This window comes from Struthio camelus, chromosome 1, assembly GCF_040807025.1.
Source record: "Struthio camelus isolate bStrCam1 chromosome 1, bStrCam1.hap1, whole genome shotgun sequence".
Lineage (NCBI taxonomy): Eukaryota > Metazoa > Chordata > Aves > Struthioniformes > Struthionidae > Struthio > Struthio camelus.
The window spans coordinates 28,578,380-28,601,456 of record NC_090942.1 but is presented as its reverse complement, the minus strand read 5'-3'; the positions used below and the strand labels follow the sequence as shown (position 1 = coordinate 28,601,456).

At 38.1% G+C, this 23,077-nt stretch overlaps 2 protein-coding genes across 6 annotated transcripts in view; one reads left to right on the top strand and one right to left on the bottom strand.

Moving 5' to 3' along the window:
• CFTR (CF transmembrane conductance regulator) overlaps positions 1-2,013 on the top strand; it is a 91,157-nt gene extending 89,144 nt beyond the window's left edge. For both annotated transcript variants that reach the window (XM_068932612.1, XM_068932611.1), the window contains one exon: positions 1,000-2,013. In XM_068932612.1, the coding sequence (XP_068788713.1) occupies positions 1,000-1,206 (207 nt within the window). In that variant the 3' untranslated portion in view covers positions 1,207-2,013. The remainder of the gene's footprint in view (positions 1-999) is intronic.
• A 6,783-nt stretch (positions 2,014-8,796) lies between these two features.
• CTTNBP2 (cortactin binding protein 2) overlaps positions 8,797-23,077 on the bottom strand; it is a 96,504-nt gene continuing 82,223 nt past the window's right edge. For 3 of the 4 annotated variants that reach the window (XM_068932587.1, XM_068932600.1, XM_068932582.1), the window contains exons 17-23: positions 21,499-21,677; positions 17,547-17,752; positions 17,122-17,307; positions 15,271-15,331; positions 14,258-14,390; positions 12,206-12,307; positions 8,797-9,696 (exon numbers count right to left, since the gene is read on the bottom strand). In XM_068932587.1, coding sequence (XP_068788688.1) covers positions 9,451-9,696; positions 12,206-12,307; positions 14,258-14,390; positions 15,271-15,331; positions 17,122-17,307; positions 17,547-17,752; positions 21,499-21,677 — 1,113 coding nt within the window. In that variant the 3' untranslated portion in view covers positions 8,797-9,450. Of the gene's footprint in view, positions 9,697-11,419; positions 11,458-12,205; positions 12,308-14,257; positions 14,391-15,270; positions 15,332-17,121; positions 17,308-17,546; positions 17,753-21,498; positions 21,678-23,077 lie in introns of all 4 variants that reach the window. The other variant, XM_068932592.1, reaches the window with a different exon arrangement.

The following is a 23,077-nucleotide window of genomic DNA, read 5'->3' as shown; positions in this document are numbered from 1 at the left end:
GATATAAAAATTGTTAATAAAGGAAAACTGCAAAGTCATGTAATTGTTCTTAAAAATGAGGTTTCTTCCTCTGTTTTTGCTTGACTTTTTGTTTAAGAGGATCTTCATTTTATTAGCAGAGTGAAAAGTTTTCTTCCATGTATATTTTCTTGCCTGCATTTGCACAATAGGAGGAGTACAGTCTGAGGCTGAAGTGGGCTAGATAATAAGCAAATTATATGTCCTTTTGAATGTGTTACTCCTGTTTGTGCAATGAACTTCAGCCTTTGCCTACACGCCAGAGCCTGTGCTGTTGATGACTGTTGGCAGAGCAGTAACGCAGCATTTGTGAGCAGGAGGTTTTCCGCTCTCCATCCAGCAGAAGCAGAGCTGCTAAAAGCTCTCTCCTGTCAGACCTGTGCCCCCACCTGAGATTAGCTGGCATTGCAATGCCACCTAAGGAATATGATTTTTCACCTATCTCCTTCCTGATGGGGGGAGTCTGGAGCAGCTCTATCGGGCAAACGGGTCATCTCCTTCAAACACAAGGAGAGCCAGCTCTTCCTGGTTTGGCAAGAAAGAAGCAAAGAAGGCCTGGCACCTTGCTGGCAGTCTTTCTGTCTCTTCCTCTTATATATATCCTGTAATTAACACTTTCTTATCCTGCCCCAAGATAGCTGCTATATAATTAAGGCAGTCTTAGCAATGCCAGGGAAGTGCTACGTCCCAGGAGACTTCAGCCAAACCATTTGAGAGTTAAAAAACAAGTTACAAAGAAAAACCCACAAACGCCAACAGCATTTTGTAACTTGAGCAATAGGCACTTTCTCCGCATGTTAATATTTTGACATCTGCTGTTCTGGTTGTATTGAGGAATTTCTAACTGTAAAATGTGCTTTTCCCACTGTAAGACTTTGAAGATCTCTTTACTGTCTCTTTTCTACTCTGTTAGCTGAGTTTATTAGCTGAATTCTGTCAGCACTACTATTACCCATCTAATGGAGTGAAATGTTTGTTTAGGTAATCGAAGACAATAAAGTGAGGCAGTATGAATCTATTCAGAAGCTGCTGAATGAAAAGAGCTCCTTCAGGCAAGCTATCAGCCACGCTGATCGCCTTAAGCTATTCCCGATACACCGCAGAAACTCCAGCAAACGCAAACCTAGACCCAAAATCACTGCCTTGCAGGAGGAGACGGAGGAAGAAGTGCAGGAAACAAGACTGTAACACAGGGACTTTCTTTTTTAGAGTGAATTGTCAGCAGTGCCCCATGACGATGTGTTCAGCACTTCTGAACTTGCTGGAGCCATGCGCAAATTTAACCTTGCAGGAGGTATTCACTGCAGCTCACAACATGTGCGTCTGGGAATTACTTCCCTTCCATAGTTACTTATGTGCAAGTTATTATGTGTTTTTGAAGATTTACCACTTTTAATGGTAAAACCAGGCTTCCTTTTAAAAGCTGCTCTAATTTGGTACAAATTAGTTGGCAAGCAGGAGTAGTAATCTGCTTAGCCCAACATGATCGTTTCAGGTAACTTTTGGTAATGTGCTTGCTGGGGTGAGAGGTGCAGACAGTGGGAGAAACGTTAGAAGAATAATCAGACTGGGTGGAAAATACTAAAATCAAAATGTAGAATACTTCTTTGGTTTCACTTCCTGCAAACAGATTAAGGGAAAACATCAGCAACACACACAGAATACTTCCTCCTGTTTGTTTTTCATGGAGCAACTATAATTTCAGCTTAGCAGAGAAGGCCACATGCCCTTTCATAATAGCACACAGCTCCATGCGTGCAGGTGATAATGAAGGAAGAGAGGATATTGGCTTGCAAGACAGTCAGCATCTGTCACGTCTCCACAGTTAAGAGAGAACTGCTATTTCCTCTTAGAGCCTGGCAGACCCCATACACGCTCACAGCGAGGAGTGCAGGCGACCATCAGCATTTAGTAAACGATAGGACTCCTAGCAGTGGAACTGTAATATTCTGTATATTTAGGTCTGGCACCCTTACATGCTTTTTACTCTGGCCTAAAAAAAAAAAGAAAAAAAAGGAAGAAACCTCTCTGAAGTAGACTTTAATAATGAAACCAATTTTATACTCTTCTGTTTTGCAGTTTTATGATGAAACTGAACTCTCTCTAGGATATTTTATTTATTTTAATATTGTTGCAAACATTCATGAAGAAAATGATGTATTTTAAGAGTGATTATGTACTATGAAGAAAAATATATTTGTACAAAAAGTTTTATGTTTGGATTGTAATTTTTTTTTTTTGCCACTAGTCTTTGATGTCACACTATAAATAGAGCTGGCATAAACAAGGGCAGCCCCAGAGTTAGGCCAGGTTCTGTCTTTGTGCACCAAGTATTCCAGTGATACGGACCTCTTAGATTTTTCTTTAAATAAAGAAATAAAAATGAAACCGCCTGTGTGACACATTACAATACGTGCAGGTTGGAGACACAGCAGAGCTAGTCTGCTACTTCTGCTTAAGGGATTATTGCCCATCAAGACGTGTACCTGATTTTTTTTTTTTTTTAAATCCTGTTTCTTGCAGACGCAGTGGCTGGGAGGCGGCGGCCGCGCTGGCGCGGGCACCAGGGGGCGCTGCCGGGCGGGAGCCGCCGCCGCCCCGGCCCCCGGGCTGCGCCGCCGCCGCCGCCCCGCCGCGGGCTGTCCCGCCTCGCTTGCAGCCAGCGCCGTCCTGCGGCTATGAGCCACTGGGTCGCTCACCCACTCTTTTATTCCCAGGGTGCAGAAATTTAGCAGGAGACCTAAAAAGCCTTTTTAGAGAGCTGCTAGCCGCTGGTTAGCGCCGCCATCCCAACGCTTTGCGTTTAGAGGTTGTAAAATAGTGGTCTCACTTGCGCACCTGCAGTCCTGAAGCTGCAAACAGCACATACAAGGCTTGAAAATAAACTCTTTTAGGTAGAATATGGCGAAAGCAATTATGCACCTAGCCCACACTAGCATCTAGCCTTTGCTAATAATAGGCTAGGTATCTCTTCATTCAGAGATGCCTCTTGCACACAGGGGGCCCTGCCCCCCCTCCCCCCCCCCTTCTCAGTTCTGCCACTTCCTCCATCTGCCCCAGGGCTCCACTTGAGCACTCTTAACAACTCGAAGCCAACTGCATATTCAAGTAGCATCACTTTCCTATCCCAGCCTCCCCCCCCCCCAACCTGTTCACATATCCCTTTCCTCCTGGAGATGGTCCTGAGTTTGTACGGCTGAGCCCAGTGGGGAGGCAGGTGCTGCCATATCAAGCACGCGTGAGCCTGTAGCACAGCAGAGCCCACGGAGGAATTCCCAAGCAGCATGTTTATTTTTCAGGATGCTGCGCAGACATACCCTCCTGGAGAGATTATTAGCTAAATAAACAACAGGATAGGGAATGAGCAGAAGAAAACTGCTGCGTCATCAAAAATCAGTGTGCACTTCAAAGCATGCCCAAATAGCGGCATTAATTTTTGTCATTTTTTAAATAGTGAGGAGGTGATAGGTTGGACTGAGAAGCGAAGGAGCCATTTTAAGAAAGGAAAAGGAAAAGAACAACAGGTGCATGAAGTAGAGGGGAGATGGCAGGCGCTGGGAGCTGCTGATACAGACAGTCACTCAGGCAGAACCTTAAACTGAGTGAAGGAAAAAAGCTTTATCACTCAACCAACTGCCCCCCCTTTTCCCCCTCCCCTCCCCCCGGTAGCATTAAGTGCCCAGCACTCCCATCTGAGTAGCTTTAGGCCGCTGCTCTTCTACCATCTTTTAGTTCCTGACTACCACCACCTTTCTGTTTTTCCCAAAGACCGTAGGCAAGATGCTGCTGAATTTCTTCTTTTTCTGCCCTCTAAAGAGATAGGAGGAGGGTGTCCTATTTTTTTCAGTCCAAAAATACTGCTTAAACTACTTTGAGCTCAGACAGGAACAGTAGGTAACTTGGTACCAGCCTCCATAATGAGGAGGAGGAAACCATCTGCTTCCCAGCAAAGGTCAAGAAGAGCACACTATGTTCATGAGTAATCTTTCTTGTACTTGTTATCAGCTGGGCAACAGCTCCCAGGGCTATTTGCTTGAAGCTAAGTTGGGAAGTTGCACACACTGTTCTGGTAGAAAATGGAGCACAGGAGGGGGGGGAAAAAAAAGCACAAAAGCCCAAGTATATTGGAAGAAAAGAACAAACAATGACCTTTGTAAACACAGGCTGAACATTATTTGAAGAGGTTTTTTTTTTTTAATGTGCTATCCATCTATTTGATAATAAAACAGATATAAAAAACCCAAGCCCCTCACAAACATTTTCTTATTAAAAACAAATACCTGTACTGCTTCAAAGGGAGAGGGAGGGAGATATATAGCCAAAGAAAAGAGCAAGTCCAATCCAAGTCTAGTACTACATATGCAAGATTTACAGCCTACTGGGAAGAAGCCAAAAAAGATTAGAAGAGTGAAATTATCTTGCAGAGGATCTGCAGCTCTCCTTAAGTGCAGAGGGGAAACAAAAAGGGGGCCCAAACTGCTGATATAGCACTAAGAACCTCTTGGGACAGAAATGGCCACGCAAGATTAGCCTAAACAAAGCTGAATTGTACACATTTGTCAATCTGTGTAAATCTTAATACATAAAATAACTAGACAAAGGGGCTTGATAATTGTCATTAGCAAGGAACTAATGCAAGAACTAAGGCAAACACTGCAGGAATTATTGAGTACCTAACTGGGCTCAACGTCCACTATTCCAAAAAACAATTTTGCTTTCACAGTTGCTTAACCGGTGTCTTAATCAACTTTAGTATTTTATTCATGAAATATCTATTTGCAGAGTCTCTCTGTTAAGTTCCACCTCTCCCGTTTCCCCAAGGCGCAGCCTGTTCCCCCACGCCGGAGCTGCCAAACGGGAGCGCGTGCGCTGCATTTCCGCCCTCCCTCCCTGGGGCCTCATCTTGATTTCTGCCCTGCTAAAGGAGCGGGTTTAATTATTTTGTTTAAATGTAGCAGCTATTGGAAAAGGTACCTATTAAAACATTTCCTCACATTAGGATTTATTCTGAATTAGTATTAATTGTTAGAGGTCAATTCAGAACTCTAATTTGTTGCATTTTAATTACTATTTTATTTAGTCTTGGCTTACTATATCTAAAAAGCATGCTGGTAACACTTCTTTCCCTATATCTGGTATCTTAGCTCCACCATTACTTGGCTATGATTTAATACTAATTGTTCAGCATTGAAAAAGCAATTTATAACTCTGTGTACAATTGTTTAGTGAAGGACTATTAAATGTTACCTAAAAAATCTTGCAAATTAAGCAAAATGCCAGACAACACAGTAACACATTTCCTTTAGAAACCCTCATGTTTTCCAAGAACAATGTCCTGTCCTTAGTAAAAACAGTATTACCACTGATTTTATTTACCAGCATTTACTTTAATCTACAAATGTAACTCTTGTAAATTTAACTTGAGATGCATCTAACAAACATTCTTGCCCGATATTTTCTCTTCTTTCTCAACGAGTTCTTTTTTGTCTTTGTGATCAAAGCTTTAATTAATGAATGGGTTTGCTTAGTTTCCTCTCCCAAGAGCTTTTTAATGTATTGTATAAAAATGAATGCCAGTACATCTCTGACGTATTCAGGGGCCTACAGTCGCCACTTCTGTCTCTGTGATTGGCCTGTGAGCTTGGCGCAACACTTTCACTTACCTCCGCAGCTGGGAGGGAACGTGCCAGGAACAGGACCTGTCATTTGCAGTGCTCTTCTTTCTCCTAAGCAGGGACTGACCCTGTGATATATCTGAGAAAGGGGACCATATCCCAATTCATTTTTGAGCTAATATTCATCAAACTGTGGTCAGACTACCACTGAGACTGGGAAAATATTTCCTCTATTCTGGCCTTTCTTTTATCCCTTTAAAAACTCGGAATGTAAAGTCCTTTTCTCTGATGGCTTAACTGTATGCAAAAGCAAGCTGCCACCTTTGCTGAGCTTGCCTTTGCTACAGTCCAGCACAAACCCACCCAGTTCTGTCTTGATAGCCACTTGGACTTAAGTTTCTGAGTAACAGCCCACTTTATAATTCTGTTGTCTCTTCAATATGCTTTGAACATCTTCCCCTTCTACGTCACTGCAGCCAGAGTTAGCACCAAGCAAGTGGCCATTCACCCTTTCACCAAATTGACTCCGTTCACAAGTATCTTCTACCTGCAGGCAAAAGCACACAGCTATTCTCTTTCTCCAGTTTTATGGGAAAGCTGGAGGCTTTTGATTTATTTTGTAAATCTCTTGAGCTGTATTACAGATGGAAAGAGATAAGCCTCTGAGAGAAATTCTGGTCCCTCAATTTTTCTCTTTATGATGAATGATGCTGTTCGTGTTGAATGATGGAGCAGGTTTCTTTTCACGTTTTTTTCATTTTGGAGCTGGAAATAACCTTGGAGATGATGAATTTTTTTCTTTTGAGAGCTGACTCCAAGTGGAGAGCTGAAAAGTTCAGGACTTACCAAGTTACATTGGTATTTAAGAACGATCTTCTTTCAAGTTCCCCTGGTTGAAGCGGGTTGAGCCATGTATGGGGAGTCTGCTGGCACAGTCACAGCTAAAGGACAGGGGTGAAAGGAGAAGCCTTTTGGTGGCCTAGTGGCCTGTGGAGTGGGTGCAAGCTCAGCAGCTTCGCCTATGGTTTCTGAGATACTCCACCTAGAGGGGTATCTGTCTTAACTTACCTCAGCTCTCTAAGATAAGGAAAGGGGTAACAGATGGGAGAGGAGTGTAGTGGAGTAGTACGGTTCACCACAGATGGCATACTTCTTAAAACCTCTATCCCTAAGACACAAGAAGGAATGAAGAAAATGGATTTTGCCCTTTACTATCCCCAAATGACAGTAGTTAATATTGCAAGGAGTAATGTACGAGGAGTGCTGTTTACAGCGTCACAGGAAGAGACGGGAGATTTAGCCAAGCTCTCAATTCATGAACTGCCCTGCTTCTGCACAGTCTGTCACAATCAAAACAATACAGCAACGGAGAGGCCAGTATGTTCACATCCAAACTATTTTATGGTTGCGTGTTTTTTGTCCTTTGAGGACAGGAGACGTTATGGCCTAACGAGAGGGAGCTTGGCAGATACCACAGGAGATGATAGATTCAATTAGGAGACTAGCCAAATACTGTGAGATTAAAGATGTACGAAGTTCACAGATTGTGTTGAACTGAAAGAATAACAAACAAATGACAGCAGATAGAAGTGAGAAGTCAACGAGGTAAAAAACGCAGATGGAGGGAGATTAGGACAGCAGGCTGAAACGAAAGGATAATGGGAAGATTGAAAGGCAATGCTAAATTTAGCACTAGCGACTTTTCTTTCAAACAATGAACAGATGATCAAAGTTATTCTGTCTTCTGCAGATTTTCCACTCAAAGTACAGCACAGAAGACTTTTGATTCTCACAGACAATATACAGAGTCTTAAAATACAGCTAAAAACATGCTTTAGGACACTGTGCCTAAGATCTTCCCACACAGAAACACACTGCTAACTCTTGATCTAAATGAGGTCTGACATTCCTCTGGTACATCTTCAATGCAGAACAAATTTAGCTTAGAACGCCATTAGGACATTTCTTTTCTTAGAGCTCTTTAAAACATTTGATTTACAACAGATCAAAATCCTGATTTTGCATCTTGTGTGATCACTACAAGAAACTTTTCCAATTTCAAATCCCTGCTCACTGGGAAAGACATGCTGAGCTTCTCAAACAAACTGCCGTCACACTAGTTCAGCATGTAAGGGATGCTAATTGCCGAGACCCATTTCTCTGACCTGCAGCACTTTATGCTGCTAGAAACCTACTGTAAAAAGAAATACATCTCTTTTCAGCACCAAAATTACAGATGAGATTAGGGGATAAAAATAAAATCTACCTCTACAGATAATCACCCAAATTCAGTTAAATTCAACCACTGTTACCGTATCAGAAATTGCAGTTTTAATAAAGTTTTAATAAAACAGTGACTACGGAAAGACATGGTACTTTCTAAATACACTATAAGGGAAATGATTAAAAACATAAACTTCTGATATGCTAAATCTAGACAGATAACACAAACATATAAATTAAGAGACAGAAAGACAGACAATATGCAGTACAAAAATTTTATTAACATGAGTTTGGGATGACTGCTTTACATATAAAGGTGAAATGTTAGGACGCACTTACGCAATCCTCTCCTCTTCCAGAATTAACTTGAGAAAAATGTTCCTTTGGAAAATGCAGGCATGACCATGTTCCTCTCCACACCTCTGAAAGCCATCTCCTGATAACTCATCAGAAGGCATCTAAGTCTGATCTTAAGAAAACTATCCATTTTCCTCTGCCTATCAGATGAGGTATCTAGACAGTGAGCATACCCACGTTATTACAATTCACAGGCATATAACTGTGGCTACCATTAGGAGACAGTGGGGAAATATTCCTTTCATATATAATCTCCCTCATGGGAAAATGATCTACCTTTTGGGGGGGGGGGGGGGGGGCCTGCAAACCAAATATCATTTCACAGCAATTACATCTCAAATCCACAGTAAAAATTGATAATTACATAGTAACTCATGTTATTGCTACTACATTATCTCTGGATAATAATGTAGTTAAGCTTGTGCTCTAATTCCTTTTCAGTAAAATCTGTTCCTGTAAAACACTACTATTTCCTGGATACTTTTTAAAACGTTAATGAAAACATATAAAAGTTTTACAGTATACATGAAAAACTAAGTTATTAAATGACCACATTTTCTTCAATTATATCAAAGAATATGAGTCTGAGAAAAATAACTGTTTTATTGCATTTTAATTTCTCAATCTCTTTCCTTTTCTAAAAGGTAAGAGGTATAATGCGAATTCATGACATTTTGGAGGAAGAGAAGCTTGGGAGAAACAGAATCACAATTCAGCAGGCAGATGATAGGGAAATCAAAGTACTTAATATGGCTTGTAGCTGAAAGTAATTGATCTGTATTTCCAATCATTTTAGTTATTGCCACATTCCATTAACTTTTCATTAAGTGAAGATAAAAACATGTCTTTAAAATGCATGTACATTAGCTTTAAGCCATTACTGTACATACTGTGCAACTCATCTGAATGCCATTTAACACATGAACTTAATAGAATATATTTATGTACAGTATATACACAAAGAAAATTCTGTGGTAATACCCCTGAATATCATCATTAAACAAGAGTCATTTTCATAATAGAAAAAAAAAATTATGAAGGTGGCAAAACTGCCTATTTCTGCACTTTAAATCAATATAATTTCCAGCTGATTTACATACAAATAAAGCTGTGGTCCTGTACACACTTTACATTACAGGGAAATAGTTTATTTTTTAAAAGTATTTACATACTTGATTACTTGATTCTTTGCAATAGTGATTATGTGAACGCTGAGAAAACTGTATGGTAGGCAGGTTTATTTATTAGATTTTTCTACTTGTTCTTTTTTGTGCAAATTCCAAATCTCTCTTTTTGTGTTATTATCTGTCTCTATTTGCCTTGTATTACTGCTGCTGCTTTTTTTAGTATTCTGAGAAGGCTGGGTGACTTTACTTCTAGGTATAGGAAGAAAAGATTTAACTCTTGAAACACCCAACTCTGTCTTTGATTTACTGTTGCTGCTTTCCACAGTTCGACTGCTGCTGAGAGGACGGATTCCATCCTATGAATAAAAGAAAACATTTTTTCTGAATAAACAATTATTGCAGTTAGACTTGAAAAACAAACAAAATTTCCCCAAGGAACGCTTGTTATTTACAGTTCCTGCAGTTTAATAGGACAGATATTACAGGTATTACAGATTTTCTTCATATCAACTGGGTTTCAGCATCTCAAATGATTTATGCTAAGGAGCTACATTATTAAAAACTGGGCCATATTCACCCCACCCAAAGTTAGATACCTAATGTGCCTAAGTCAGATATGTTGTCACTTTTTGTTCCTTTACTGTCAAGGAGAAAGAGGGGAGCTAAGCCATTTTATGATGGTCACTAATATATATCTTTAACAAGAGATGTAGGAAAATGAGTCTGGGAGAATTAGCACCTTAGCTAGTGCCAGCTGAATCTAGCTCACTATCTGGGAAGCTCTATTAAAAAAGTTCATCTTCACCATCAGCTACTGCTCTTGATTTAAAGATTGGTGGCATGAAAATCCAGTATTTGTCTCTTTGTTGTTGACATCCTTAATCCCACCTATTCCTTTGTGTCCCATATCATAGTTGTTTTTAATCTCTTATCATTGTTCTTCCTTTCTCCTGCAAATGCTTGAAAACTGTTTTTTTCAGCTAGTCCTTTTTTTTTTTTTTTTAACCAAAAAAAAAGTCAAAATATCTGTAAGTATTTTAAGTTATTTCTCACATTACTGTTGATAAGATCTCTTCTCTGGGCATGCACTATTAGGTCTGTTCTCGTTACCTATGTAATTCTATTTACTTTCGGAGAAAGATGTTCTTCTAATATCAAACTCTCCTTCAGAGGTCAGTTCTTGCAGCCATACAGACTTATCATCCATACAATTGCCTCTCAATTTTGACTTCTGTTTCTAAACCGAGACTCCGCTCTTCTACGTTTTTGATAAATGTGTTGTGGTTGTTCTTTCTATGCATAAACCTTCTTTGCAATACCTTGTTCATACTAAGTAACGACTAAATCTAGAAACAAAATTTGTCAGTCTGTTAGATCTCTTTCTCCTCTAGCAGTACCTTGGCTTGCATTTCCTTTATTTTAGTCCGTATTTATTTTAGTCCATATTAGTCCCTGTAAAGATATGGTGAATCCACTTGTTTAATTCTATATACAGCCTTTTGGCCAATTCCCATAGCTCTTCAAAAAACTCAAAGGCAGCTAAGCTTGTCTATAGTCTCCAAAGTCAATACAGCTACGCCTTATTAGGTGAGAAGGAATTTAAAAGGGGAAAAAAATTCCTTAGGAAAAATTTACAGTAGGAATGGGCAGGTCAGCTGACTTACCAAATTGTCCAGGCTTCACTACTATGTAAAGCTCCGATTTACAATGTTTGAAATTAATACGTTTAGAGAAACACTCAAAAGCAGTATATCCAATTGTGGATCTGCAAGGTTTAAATTGTTTCCATTCAGTGGAGACTGTTTTCTGGACTTTAAGTAAAATTATGGAAAATAATCTACCACTTTAAATATTTAAATATGAAAAGATATGGTGAGGATAGTAAGTCGTCTCATTCAAGTTTAGCTCTTCAATGCTTATGTGTTCAAATTAAGCTATTTTCTAAGCTATTTTATAGTTAGGGAAAGAGAGACTACCTCCAGAAAACAATTTATCACAGTCAAATAAAAGTGGATTGCCCTTTAGAGGACGCTAACTCTCTCAGGCCCTACTGAGGAAACTTGGACGACAGCCTCTGACCTGGCTAAGGGTAGATGAGCTGTGTGCTCGGAAGCCCTCTTCTTGTTCAAACACCAGAGAGGCAAGATAGAAAAGGGAAAAAGATGAAAGGAGAGAGAAAGCAATTTTTACATTAGTGCACAAAGAATGAAACTTAAGGTTGATATAACCCCCTTTTAAAAAAGAAAATCCTTCTCTTCACAAATTCGGGTAATACTGTATCTTCTCAACATTTGTATCAGTGAGAGAGAGCTTTGTAGTCACAGCAGCTCAGTTCTACTTATACAAAAATCCTTAGGAGGTGGTTTGAAACCACATATATACGGGTAATCATAACAAAAGATGGCACAAAAACAAACCATAAACAAGCAATTTTACATTAAGAATTTAAAAAATAATGTTTTGAACTTTTGCAAACTTTAAATAGCTTTAATTGGTAAAAAAAATTTTGAAACTGGGCATCTTGGAGCTTTCATTTCTGTAAAAATCTGGTGCAAATAATTTATAATGTTGAAGGAATGTTAACAATACTTAGCCTAGGGAGATGGCTTTATGTAAACATGAAAACTGTGAAGCAAACACATCCGTTGTTTAATATATCTTTAGTTTCCATTGAGACACATGGAAGAAACTTGGCGCAGTGTGTCCAATAAATTTCCTAAGAATCATTCCCTTTGTAATGACAGTTTATTCTGGTAACAAACTGGAGTACTGGGGCACTCATTCTTTTGGATTCAATTAGGAGTTCAGATTTTGGAGAAACTCTAGATAAGTCCCCTATCCCTACTACAAAATTAGTTCACCTACCTTTTGTGATGTTGTTTTACTTGAGTTAGTACCACTTGCTGAATATACAGGCTTGTTCTGAGAGCTACTGAACATCAATAACGCATCCTTAGAATCTGCAATCTAAAATGAGAAAATAGAGAATTTTTTCTTATTCAGAGCAGAAATGACATTTCAACTTGTCCAATTTTGGAGTCTTGGCTTGATTTACATGTAATTTCTGTGCAATGCATGAATATCCAAAGAACAATTAATATATCTTTCCTTTACTCTTGAGTATGTATGTGGAAGATGGGAGATAGAGACAGATTTAACACTGACTACTGTTAGAAGAAGCTTAAGCATACGTGTCCAGGGCAATACCATTCAATGGAGTTTAACAGCAGTTTCACATTGAATGATACTACCCAACTTGAAGGATGTCACCGAAAGGAGTGATCTTGTTCTTCTCCTGCTGCTTTTACCATATGTTCCTCTCCTCCTATTTTCTATCAAACCTAGTGACCACGCAACAGCAGATCTGGTCTGATCAGCTTTCTGACATCACTGAAAACTAGGTGTTTTATGCTGGGGAAAGCTGACCATGCAACTGCAAAAGTGCTCAATCCCAGCATAATACAGGCAACAGGAACATACAGAGAAGGGGAAAAATAGAGAGAGTAGAAGTATATTTTGCTTGTTTTGATGGCAGCCTGAAATTAGATCACATGAAGCATAACATGCAACAGCACCCTTACAGAAGCCTCTGCTAGGCAGCTAGGGAATTAGCAGCAGAAATTCCAACCACTGATGGTTCCACCTATATTGAGGAAACTAAGCAAAAGACATTGACATCTATTCCCTTCCTTATCTAACCCATGTTTCCTTGAACTGTCAACAACCCAGCAATTACATTTTACAGATTATTAAACACAATTTTAAGTTGGTTACCATTTCTTTAAACACATCCCATTCTCTCAGGGATAGATACAGTAAATCCCTGCTAACTGACTAGAATGTAACTCATGGTCTGCAAGTACTGAAAGAGGAAACACTTAACAAAGGGTTTAGGTAGAAGGTTTTAAAAAAAAACTTCCCAATCATAGCGTTTCTTTTTAAATAAAAACCTGGTTGACTTCTAAGGATACACAGACTATATAAAGCAAAACTAAAAGAACTGCTGTCTAAGGAGCTCCTAGAGTACATAACGTGCAGCCTAAGTAGACAATAGCCTAGGATAGAAGAAGAGTGCTCGCGTTGTCCGTGTTTGAGAAGACATGGATCAACTTCTCCAAGGTGAACACAGAATGCTGTTACAGCCATCTACTTCAGCTGTATTAGGAGGAGGAAAAGGCAAAGAATAAATACCTATGGCTACAGAAGGACTAGATGCTTTGAGTTGTAGAAGGAAAAGTGAGAGAGATTCAAGCCTCCACCCTCTGCTCCAATAGGCCTCCAACAACCACCTAAATCCCGCTTCAGCTTAGAACTCTGTCCCAAATTAGTGGCTCTTGCCAGCCTCCTTCCCCTACCCTACCATATAGGACCCTCTTCTGCCACCAAAAAGAGAAGAAAAAGAAAGAAAAAAAATTATACCAAACCATTCTTTCTTGCTTGGGGCAGCAAAACTCAATTTTGCCTACAGAGTTAAGTAGCTTTGAGTCAGTTCTGTGATGACTAATGGGATTACTTTAAACAAAGCAAATATGCAATGAATGTTACGGAAAACTTTCTATTTCTTTAATACTACAAAACAGTTTCCCAGTGGAAGAAGTGATAATAGGAAAGGTAACATAGGGAACAATAATGCAGAGAAGGTTATCATCTCTAGCATTTATGAATCCATAAATTTCAGCCTCCTCTGCAAAATCTATATACAAGATAGTGAAGGTGTAATTTGAAATAATATGTAATGAACCAGAACACACTCTCTCAAATGTATTATTTATTACTTATTGACTGTAGCTTATTTCCAAATAACTTAATAATTTTCTTCAGTTCAAGCAGCATTTATAAATTAAAAATTTATTTAAAATATGCAGCAAACAGCTGCATATGATAACGATGTAAATTATTTAAAAACCCTGTGTTTACCTTGCTTATATCAGGCTCAGATTTACTGGAACACATACTTTGAAGTTCTTGCACAAGATCTACTTCATCATCAGAACCAAGGGACAGCCTTTGCTCTAGATTTAACGTTCTCAGTTGATCATCATCAGATGACCTAGTAAAACAAAACAAAAGCAAACCAAGAGGGAGAAAAATTAAAATTAAGCTGATACAGAATTAAAAAATGGCTATTTTCCAGAAATGCATCATATTTAATTCCTTCAAAGTGACTTTTACCACCTCAAGCACAGAAAATAACATCTAATTTATTGTCAGCAATAGTTGTAAACAGTTGATATACTAAAACAGACTTACTATGCAAATTAGTCTCTCCAATCTAAAATTCAAACACAGGATCCCTCTGCTAACTATATTCAAAGACAGCTCTCCTCTTTTTTAAATGGAGCAATTAATTTTATTCCCACTCCTTTTTGGACTTAATCCCAACCACTTCAATTAAAAACAGAAAAATTACACTGTAAGGATTTCATGTATGTCTGTGAATACGGTGGAATCCATGTTTCAGACTGGAAGTGAAGTCTCAAATGCAGTTCCCTCTGGCTAATTCATAAACTTCTCAGAGAAACTCAGCATCTTTTAGACTAACGTGCATGCACTATATAATTTTGAATTGCTATTCAGTAAGCTAGAAGAGCCAGAGGAGTTTTTAAAGTAAAACTACAGGGTATAAGAAAGCATATGGTTGGCTTTTCATGGCAAAATAAGTGTTTTACATAATATTCTCAAGTCATAGACTATTCTGATACATAAAGAACATGCATTGCTGCAAGGTTAGTACTACTGAAATGGGCTCTAAAATTATATTGAAGGACTCAGATTTTATTTTCTCCCAGAAAGGAGAATTAAAAAGCATTCTTTTCTTCAGATGCGGAGCCAAAACATTAAAAAATACAAACTCTTCATCTATTCAAGATAATGTTCTGGTTTACAATACAATTTGCTGAGGGTTTCAAATACAAGAGATTAAAACTTACTTTGTGGAGAGAGAAGCTCTTTTGTTACAGTTTGGCTGCAACATAGTCTTAGATTTTACACCTGTACAAAAGAAACATTGGCCTTTTAGTATATTACCATGTGTGCCGATTTCTTCATTCTAACATTTGTGATGAATATGGAAAAGATGTTCCCATTTACCAGCTTATTATATCAGTAGGGTCTGCCAAAGATCAGAATACATCCCTTGAAACTGCTTAGAATAGCTTTAGGGCCATATGGAATGTCTGGAATGGCAAACATGGGACATGAGTTGTTCATTCTCTTGTGGAAAAGAGCACATGAGGTTTCTGAGTGTGGCACTTAAACCACCCCTGCTGGATCTCTCAAGTAGAAGTTATTGCCAACAAGAAAGGATTTAAGAAAAATCAGATAACCTATCTATTCTTGAGTCTGATGGTCAGAAGTGAATTAAACTCACCATCCTGTTTTTTCACTACTTTACCCCCAAATACTTGAATTCCCAGGTATTCTGTGAACTCTAAGAGCATCGTTAGGTAGAAGATAGAGTATCAATCATCCTACTTCAGGTCATGTTCCTATGAGATCTCAAAATCCTCTTAGCAGGATTTGTTCAGAATTCGAATGGAGAACCAGCAAGCAAAACTGGGACATCAAAGCTGCAAGCCAGCAAAAGCACTCTTCACTCTGAACCAGAGCTGAAGAAACGAATAGCTCAATTTAACATTAAAAAGCACCAGGCATCAGGTATTTCAGTCTTTTTCATATGAGGTAATCAAGGCTGGAATCATACTCTCCTTAAAACATTTGGGGGAAAAAAAAAAGGAAAAGAGGTCTCTCTAACCCTTCCTAACTCTCCTGTCATCCCAATAATTTTCTGAAAGCAAAAGTAAGCCATTTGATTCTGTCAGATACAGCTGGCTGGATATAGTATGTGGATATGGTATTCTTCAGTGTTATTACTAGACAGAAGTATACTTTTAAAGAACATTCATTCATACTGCACATATCCAGATGTTACTCCTTTGTACTAAACTGCGGATGGCTTATGATCTTGAGATGAAAAGATATTTCAAAAGGGTCAACTACCAATATCACTACCACATTCGTGCACACAAATAATCCCAATCATATTAAGTTTTCTCATCAAGCAGCATACTTACAATGACATGGCAGCCTCTTAAAAACTTTATAGTATCTCTGGCTACACAGAATTTTTTACATTTATCTTTTCTAAAGTGAAAAACAAACAAAAATCAAAAAAAGATCTTCCTTCTACTCCAGGAGTTCTAAATTATTCTGTTGGAACTCATCTAAAATGACAGAACAAGGGGTGTCTAACATGAGGATGCATAGATGCACTTATTTTAGCTGTTTTATATCATCAAAATAATTGTAACGAAGATATATAGTGCTTGTAAAAAGAATACTTTTCCATGTCTACTGTAAATCAGGTGCAGAATTAGGGGGTGGAGGAGGAAAACAATACAGAAATGAAGCTTCCTTTCCTCCAGTAGTGGGAAGGAGGATGACAGGGCATAATTCCAGGTCATATGAGGTGAAACCATTGCTCAATTTCCCACCATCTCAGCCACAGCCCACTCCATTATCAAACAGGAAGGGCATCAGAACAAAGAAAGAAAGAATTAATTAGACTACCTCAGTCACAAAGAAATAATTAAAAAAAATGTGAACAATTTTTTACCAGCCATCATAAAAACAAATGCTGTTCTACTGAGAATTTTTAATTCATGACATGAAAATAATTTAGATTCATATCCACCCAGCTTAACCTACTCCCTTCTTTTTCTTTTTTTTTTTTTTGGAATGAGAACACACCTTTTTTCAGAATTCAAAGAGAAAAGCTTTACCTTCAGTATTTGTCTCCTGCTTATTCCATGACTGGGAGGATAAGTAGCCTGACTTTTTGCGAGGACTTGTGCTCACTTTTCTCCAAGAAGCATTCTCACCTCTTTTCTTACCACAATTTTTGTAGTTTGAAACCATGGATAAAGGGAAATTTCCTCCCTTGAAATCTGCTATATAATTATCTAGCTCTGGAACAAGAGTACAACAATGTTAAAAAGAATTGGCTGTTGCAAATGTTGTTTATTTGACTACTTCATACAACTACTTAGTTTAGTGACAGTGAATGGTTTTAACCACAAACCTTCCATCGTAACTAAAATTGTGTTTCACAGAAGTTAAAAAAAAAAAGGGGAGGTATCAAACAATTTAACAGTCTAACTTTAATTGCAATGTACAACTACTTGCCTTTCAGCCTGTTCACTGTTACCTGTTCTGGGAAGAGGACAGCCATGTAGAACAGCTTTATTTAGCAAGATACTGAGAGCAGCTTTAACAACAGCCTGTTGACCTTGGCTAGGACCTTTTTTGGCTATTGTTTGCCCTGGTACAGATGGTCTTTTCACAGAGGCTCTGGAGAGTATTGCTTCTTGAACTCTGGGAGCTATCACAGCATTCCATAACTTGGACATCCACCTAGAAGCAAATAAATAAATAAATAAATCCTTTGGCTTCAGGGCAAACTATCAAACCCACAATTTTTATATTTAGGGTAACATATCAGATTTTTTGCTTTCAGGAAGAATAAGTATTTTGGACAACCTACTGCACCCTGTCTGACAGTGGAAGTGATTTTATTATAGCAGTTTTATTTTCTTTTCTTTTTTGTTTTTAATATTCAACTATTTGGCCTAACTTTTTTCAGATTGCTTTGGAAAACTATTTATCACTTGATGCTTTTCTTCCTTCAGATAACAACTGTAAAACATCCTTTCCGTTTTAAGGATAAAAGCAAGGATACCCCAGAAAGACGCGTGTCCACGAAGAAGAGAACATTCACCTTTGCCAGTGCACAGAGAAGTTTCCACGAACGCAGGTGTTCATTCATAGCCTATTTGCTGCCAGGGTGGGAAAAGAAGCCATTCAGTTATGATCACTCTCTTTCCAGTATGCTTCCATTTCCAAACTTGTCCAGCTTAAAAGACCTTTCTATTCGTATAGCTGCCTTGCTCTCCTTTTGTTTATTTGACCTCTGGTAAACTCTGCTTCCAGGATGCTGAGGATTTTCCCTATTGTCTGCCTTAGAGACTAGGTCTGATTACAAAAATTTGATTCAAGGGGACAAGGCTCTTGCAGGATTTTTTTTTCTGACAGATTATAAGTATTAGACTGTTTTAGCACAGGAGTGAAAAACCCATCTTAGCAAATAAACAAATGCTACCTGTTGCAGCTTATGGTCCTCAAGGGATAAAGTTTAAGAGTTTCAGGAGCGAGGCTGAGCTCACAACTATAACAGATAGTGAGATCATCTTTTTTAGATCAAATTCTGTTCTTTATTTTTTCCTGTACCCCTTACAGGAGGAAGATAATAAGATTGAGAGTCAAAGGGCTTATATTAAAGAAGGTCTATAAGAAATTATAGGCTATAATGCTGTGTTTCAGCTTTGCAGAAATCCATCCAGAGGAAGGGAAGACCAAAACGTCCATTTGACGTAAATGAAGCGCTTTGTTGGTCTGTTGATACACAGAGGCTTATCTTATTACCCAGAAGACTATGGTGACTTTCTCGGCTAGTTAAAAAGAAAATACAGGCCTTTTTAAAGTTAGAATTCATTTGTCATTTGTTACACACATCTTTGGTTAGTTATGACGCATAAGATTAATTTTTTATGATATACAGCTGGTACAAAGTGGAGGTACAAGTCTGATAAAAGTTACTTGCATAGCCAGCATGATTACTTAGGAAATGAATTAGTACAGTTAATAAAATAAGGTATAAAATGCATATTTCAGATGTTCCTTGCAGCCTCCTCAGGATGATGCTATAGACACCATTCTATATATGCAGTTTGTTTCTGCCTGCTTAGTTAAGCTACCAAAGTAAGTAATTGCTTTCATTTTAGTAATAAAGAACTCTCAGCTTTATCTGTTGCTTTCTGCTTGTGTAAGCTTTTGGCATTCTGCAATGTTGCCAATATGACTAGTCAGAAGCAACCCTAGCAAAGACAACAAATACTAGTTGAGCTCATTCTAATCTAACAGTTAGCAACTGGTGGGCTTGCAAGAAAGGAGGACTGTACAATGCCATTCTCTTAATTTCAGCCTGCTGTTTAAATTCAGCCCTATGTTTGCTTTTCATTTCTGCACATCTTGATCAAGTCCCCAATTCTTTGATATATCTGATATTTCCAAAGGTATAGCACCCTCCACTCCTGAAAAAAAACCACTGTAAAGAGAGACTCTTTCCTGTTGGAACATCATCTTTAATTCTCCAGATCAGAAACAAGAAGAAACGGTAATTAGAGTTTTCCTCATTTATTCGTTCATTCTACTCTCCAGAACTTGCGAAGCTACATGAAACAGCATGCAATATGAAACAATTTACACCTCATTTCAGTTGGAAAGGAAATGAGGAAATGGAAAGGAAATGAGGAAATGGAAAGGAAATGAGGAAATGGAAAGGAAATGAGGAAATGGAAAGGAAATGGAAAGGAAATGGAAAGGAAATGGAAAGGAAATGGAAAGGAAATTCTCTCTCTCTTCCTTCTTCCCAGCTATTTGCTTTTACCACTTACCTTGTGCTAACTCTAACATATCAGCCACAGTTAACCCCCTCACCTCACCCACAGCAATCCCAGGTTGTGGATAGACGCCTGTCGTGTTAGTGAATGAATTGACTCAGTAGGCTCCAACAAATGCAAAAAGTAGCACAACAGCACAGTGGAGAGGAGGTGCAAGAGGAGAGGAATGGCAATAACATGGTAAATCAGCTGAGTATTCATACCCTAAATTATCACTTCCAAAAGCACTGCCACTAGGCTTTCTGAGTTTATTGTTCAATTAGATTGAAATAGCAGCAGCCAATGAGTTGATAATGAAATCTATTTATTGCTAGTTACATGACTATACTGTTAGCTATCACGCTGCCAAACTAGAAACATCCAGTAAATGCTCACTCCAGCTATTCTTTTTAATTGTTTAGTGGTGGACAAAAACCTATATTAAAATGAAGAGTCAGATGGCATACCACTATCGTAAGAGTCAAAGACATTATGGGAATGCAGTAATAATCTCAAAATAAAGCATGGTGAATCCAGTCAGGGTTACACTTAGAAGAAATTCCAAAGTCAGAAATGAATATTTAAGGAATCTTAACAACAATTTCTCCATCCTCTACTAATGCCATTGCAATAAATAAATGATTAAGACACTTTAGAGGACATGATTCAAGATTAAGGCAAGAGACAGATGCATACATTCCTTATTCATGGTTTATTTCACAGCAACCATAAACTTTCAAGCCCATGCTAAATCCACATTTAGATTTGGTAATTACTCTGGATATTAGAAAATCTGGGCTTGAAGAAAGAGACAAGAACAAATAAGAAAAATTTGTCAGGCTCTGCAAACAGAGCAAAAGAAGAGAAAGCCAGGTGCACACACTAAGCAAAGGGCCCTGGAATGAGGGCCAGAAGAAATTGGTACAGGAGTGAAACATCATGGAAAGGGAACAGAACTGGCAGTTAAGGAGAATGTCATGAAACACAGGGAGAAAAGTATTAATTTGGCAATGCCACATCTCAAGAAACCAATGTATTATTTGAGTTTTGAATGAGTCTGGATATTAATTAGAGGCTCATTATGTTTTAATATTGTCAAGTAATATTTTAATAAATTTCAATTTTAATAAAAACTAATACATTTCAAATTCATAACTATTTCTTGTATCAATCTCATTCACAGAAAAGTTGGAATGCGAGCAAATGTTCATGTAATGAGCACTAAGCAGGAAAAGAAAGCAAATCTTTATTGCTCTTCTATTTCACCGGACATCTAACCATGCATATAGCTGAAAAGTATACATCTCCCTTATTTATTAAGCTAACTTATCTGTGAAATTGCATGTGTTTTTAAAAAATAATGGGAGAGAAAGCATTCCAGTTCTCCAGATTTCTCTCATGTGTGACTTCAAAAGGAAACTTTATCAACTCTTCTAGCTCAGAATTCTTGAATCTTAGTGTGACCTGTTCCCCAATACACAGTTTTCCTTACAGTGCGGTCTTGAAATGAAGAACAAAAAGCTTAAAGGGTTGAGCAGAATTAACCATTCCAGAAAATAACACTGGTGTCAAACAGATGGGGTTTAGGGGAAATAGAGTTGCTACATTCATAATAAGTATCTAATTGGCACTTAAGTGTCAAACAGGAAACAGAAATCTTACTTCACTGTCACTTGGCCATGACCAGGTACCACTGGACAAGAGAAGAAGTGTTTCGGCCCCATAAGTGCTTCAGGTGCTCCTAGACGTGATAAGCAAGAGTTCAGCTGATGCCAAACAGCAAGAATCCAGTCTATGATCTTGCACACAGGATCACAAGGAGGAGGTACTTTGCCTCTGAACTACAGAGAGAGAAAAGACGATTGACATCACCTAAGACCTCTGCCAAAAATGCCTTCCTTGAAATCCAAAGAAGGATTGTTCCCCTCCACCCCCAGCATGGTAAATCAGGAACAATCAAAAACTAATCAAGCCTTTTTGTCAAGCATAAAGAACTCTTGCTGTATTAAACTGTATTTTGCTAGCTACACATTAAAAGATATCTCCTTATCAATAAATAATTCAACTATTTTGCTAGCACAGATTTGTGCAGTGACCTATAATATCTAATATTATATGCAATATAATATGCACCAGAGATGGGAAACAAAAACACTCATCTTCCAAATGTGAATAAAAAGAAACATGTATTCCTGAAGAATAACTTCTGGAAGTCTAAAAAAGACTATGTGAAATAAAGTCTGCTTTCATAAGGAAAAGCTAAGGCCTCACTGCACAAACAGAAATAAAGGAAAAGTGAAAAGCAGTGAAAAGAAAAAAGGCTTTAAAAAGGCTTTTTTTGTGTGTCAAATGATTATTTAAGTGAAGATGATAGAATTTTCACAGATTTTGGAATGAATATGTGCTACAAAATATGCATATATGTCCTTGTTTCTGTTTCCTAATCTATGAGTGTTATTAATTTCCATTTCCAAAAGATCAGTTAGAAAGTTTTCATATTACCCTTAATTGAAAATGAAGAGAAGTTTGGGACTTAAGGTATCAAATCTGGAAAAGGTAAACCACATTATCCAAAAAAAAGAAATGTTCTGGAGGCAATAGCAAACAGCAGACATCTATTAAATCTGAATATAAGACAGCTCTGCGAACCAAAACTATACCTGCAGCGACGAAATACAAGTTCTGGTTTTGGTTAATGGCATACAGTACTTCATTCAGTGATTCTTTCAAACACAACCTTTTTTTCCATGTTAGTGAATGAGGGTCTGTTTTTCTACAGTCCAGAAGTGAAAAGTTTTTTAAGTTTCTGAACCTTTACAACAATGGCCAAAACTACTGTGGAGCTAATAAGTTTTCTGCATACAAACTTCAGTTGTAAACTGACGTAAAATACTCTAACTGAATTTCCAACTGACGTGCTTCTAATTTCCTGTGGGAAACTGAGACATGTTTGGCAGCACTGCTTTTTCCATGGTGTTTAAGACTAGAATTACAAGAGGCATCTCTCATATCCTATGTAATGTATGTAATATAAATAAGGTATATAAAAGAACACACAACCACACTGAACAGGAATGTCTTATCTAGGCATATTCTCAGAAGACTGCTGTATTGATTTTATATTTGGAAGCAACGATGGAAAGATGCCCTCCTCTAAGACTTATGTTTTTTGGTATCCCTTGTTAAAGGAAAATTATTTGGCATCAGAAAGATCTTCTATCTCATCTGAGTCCAAATTACA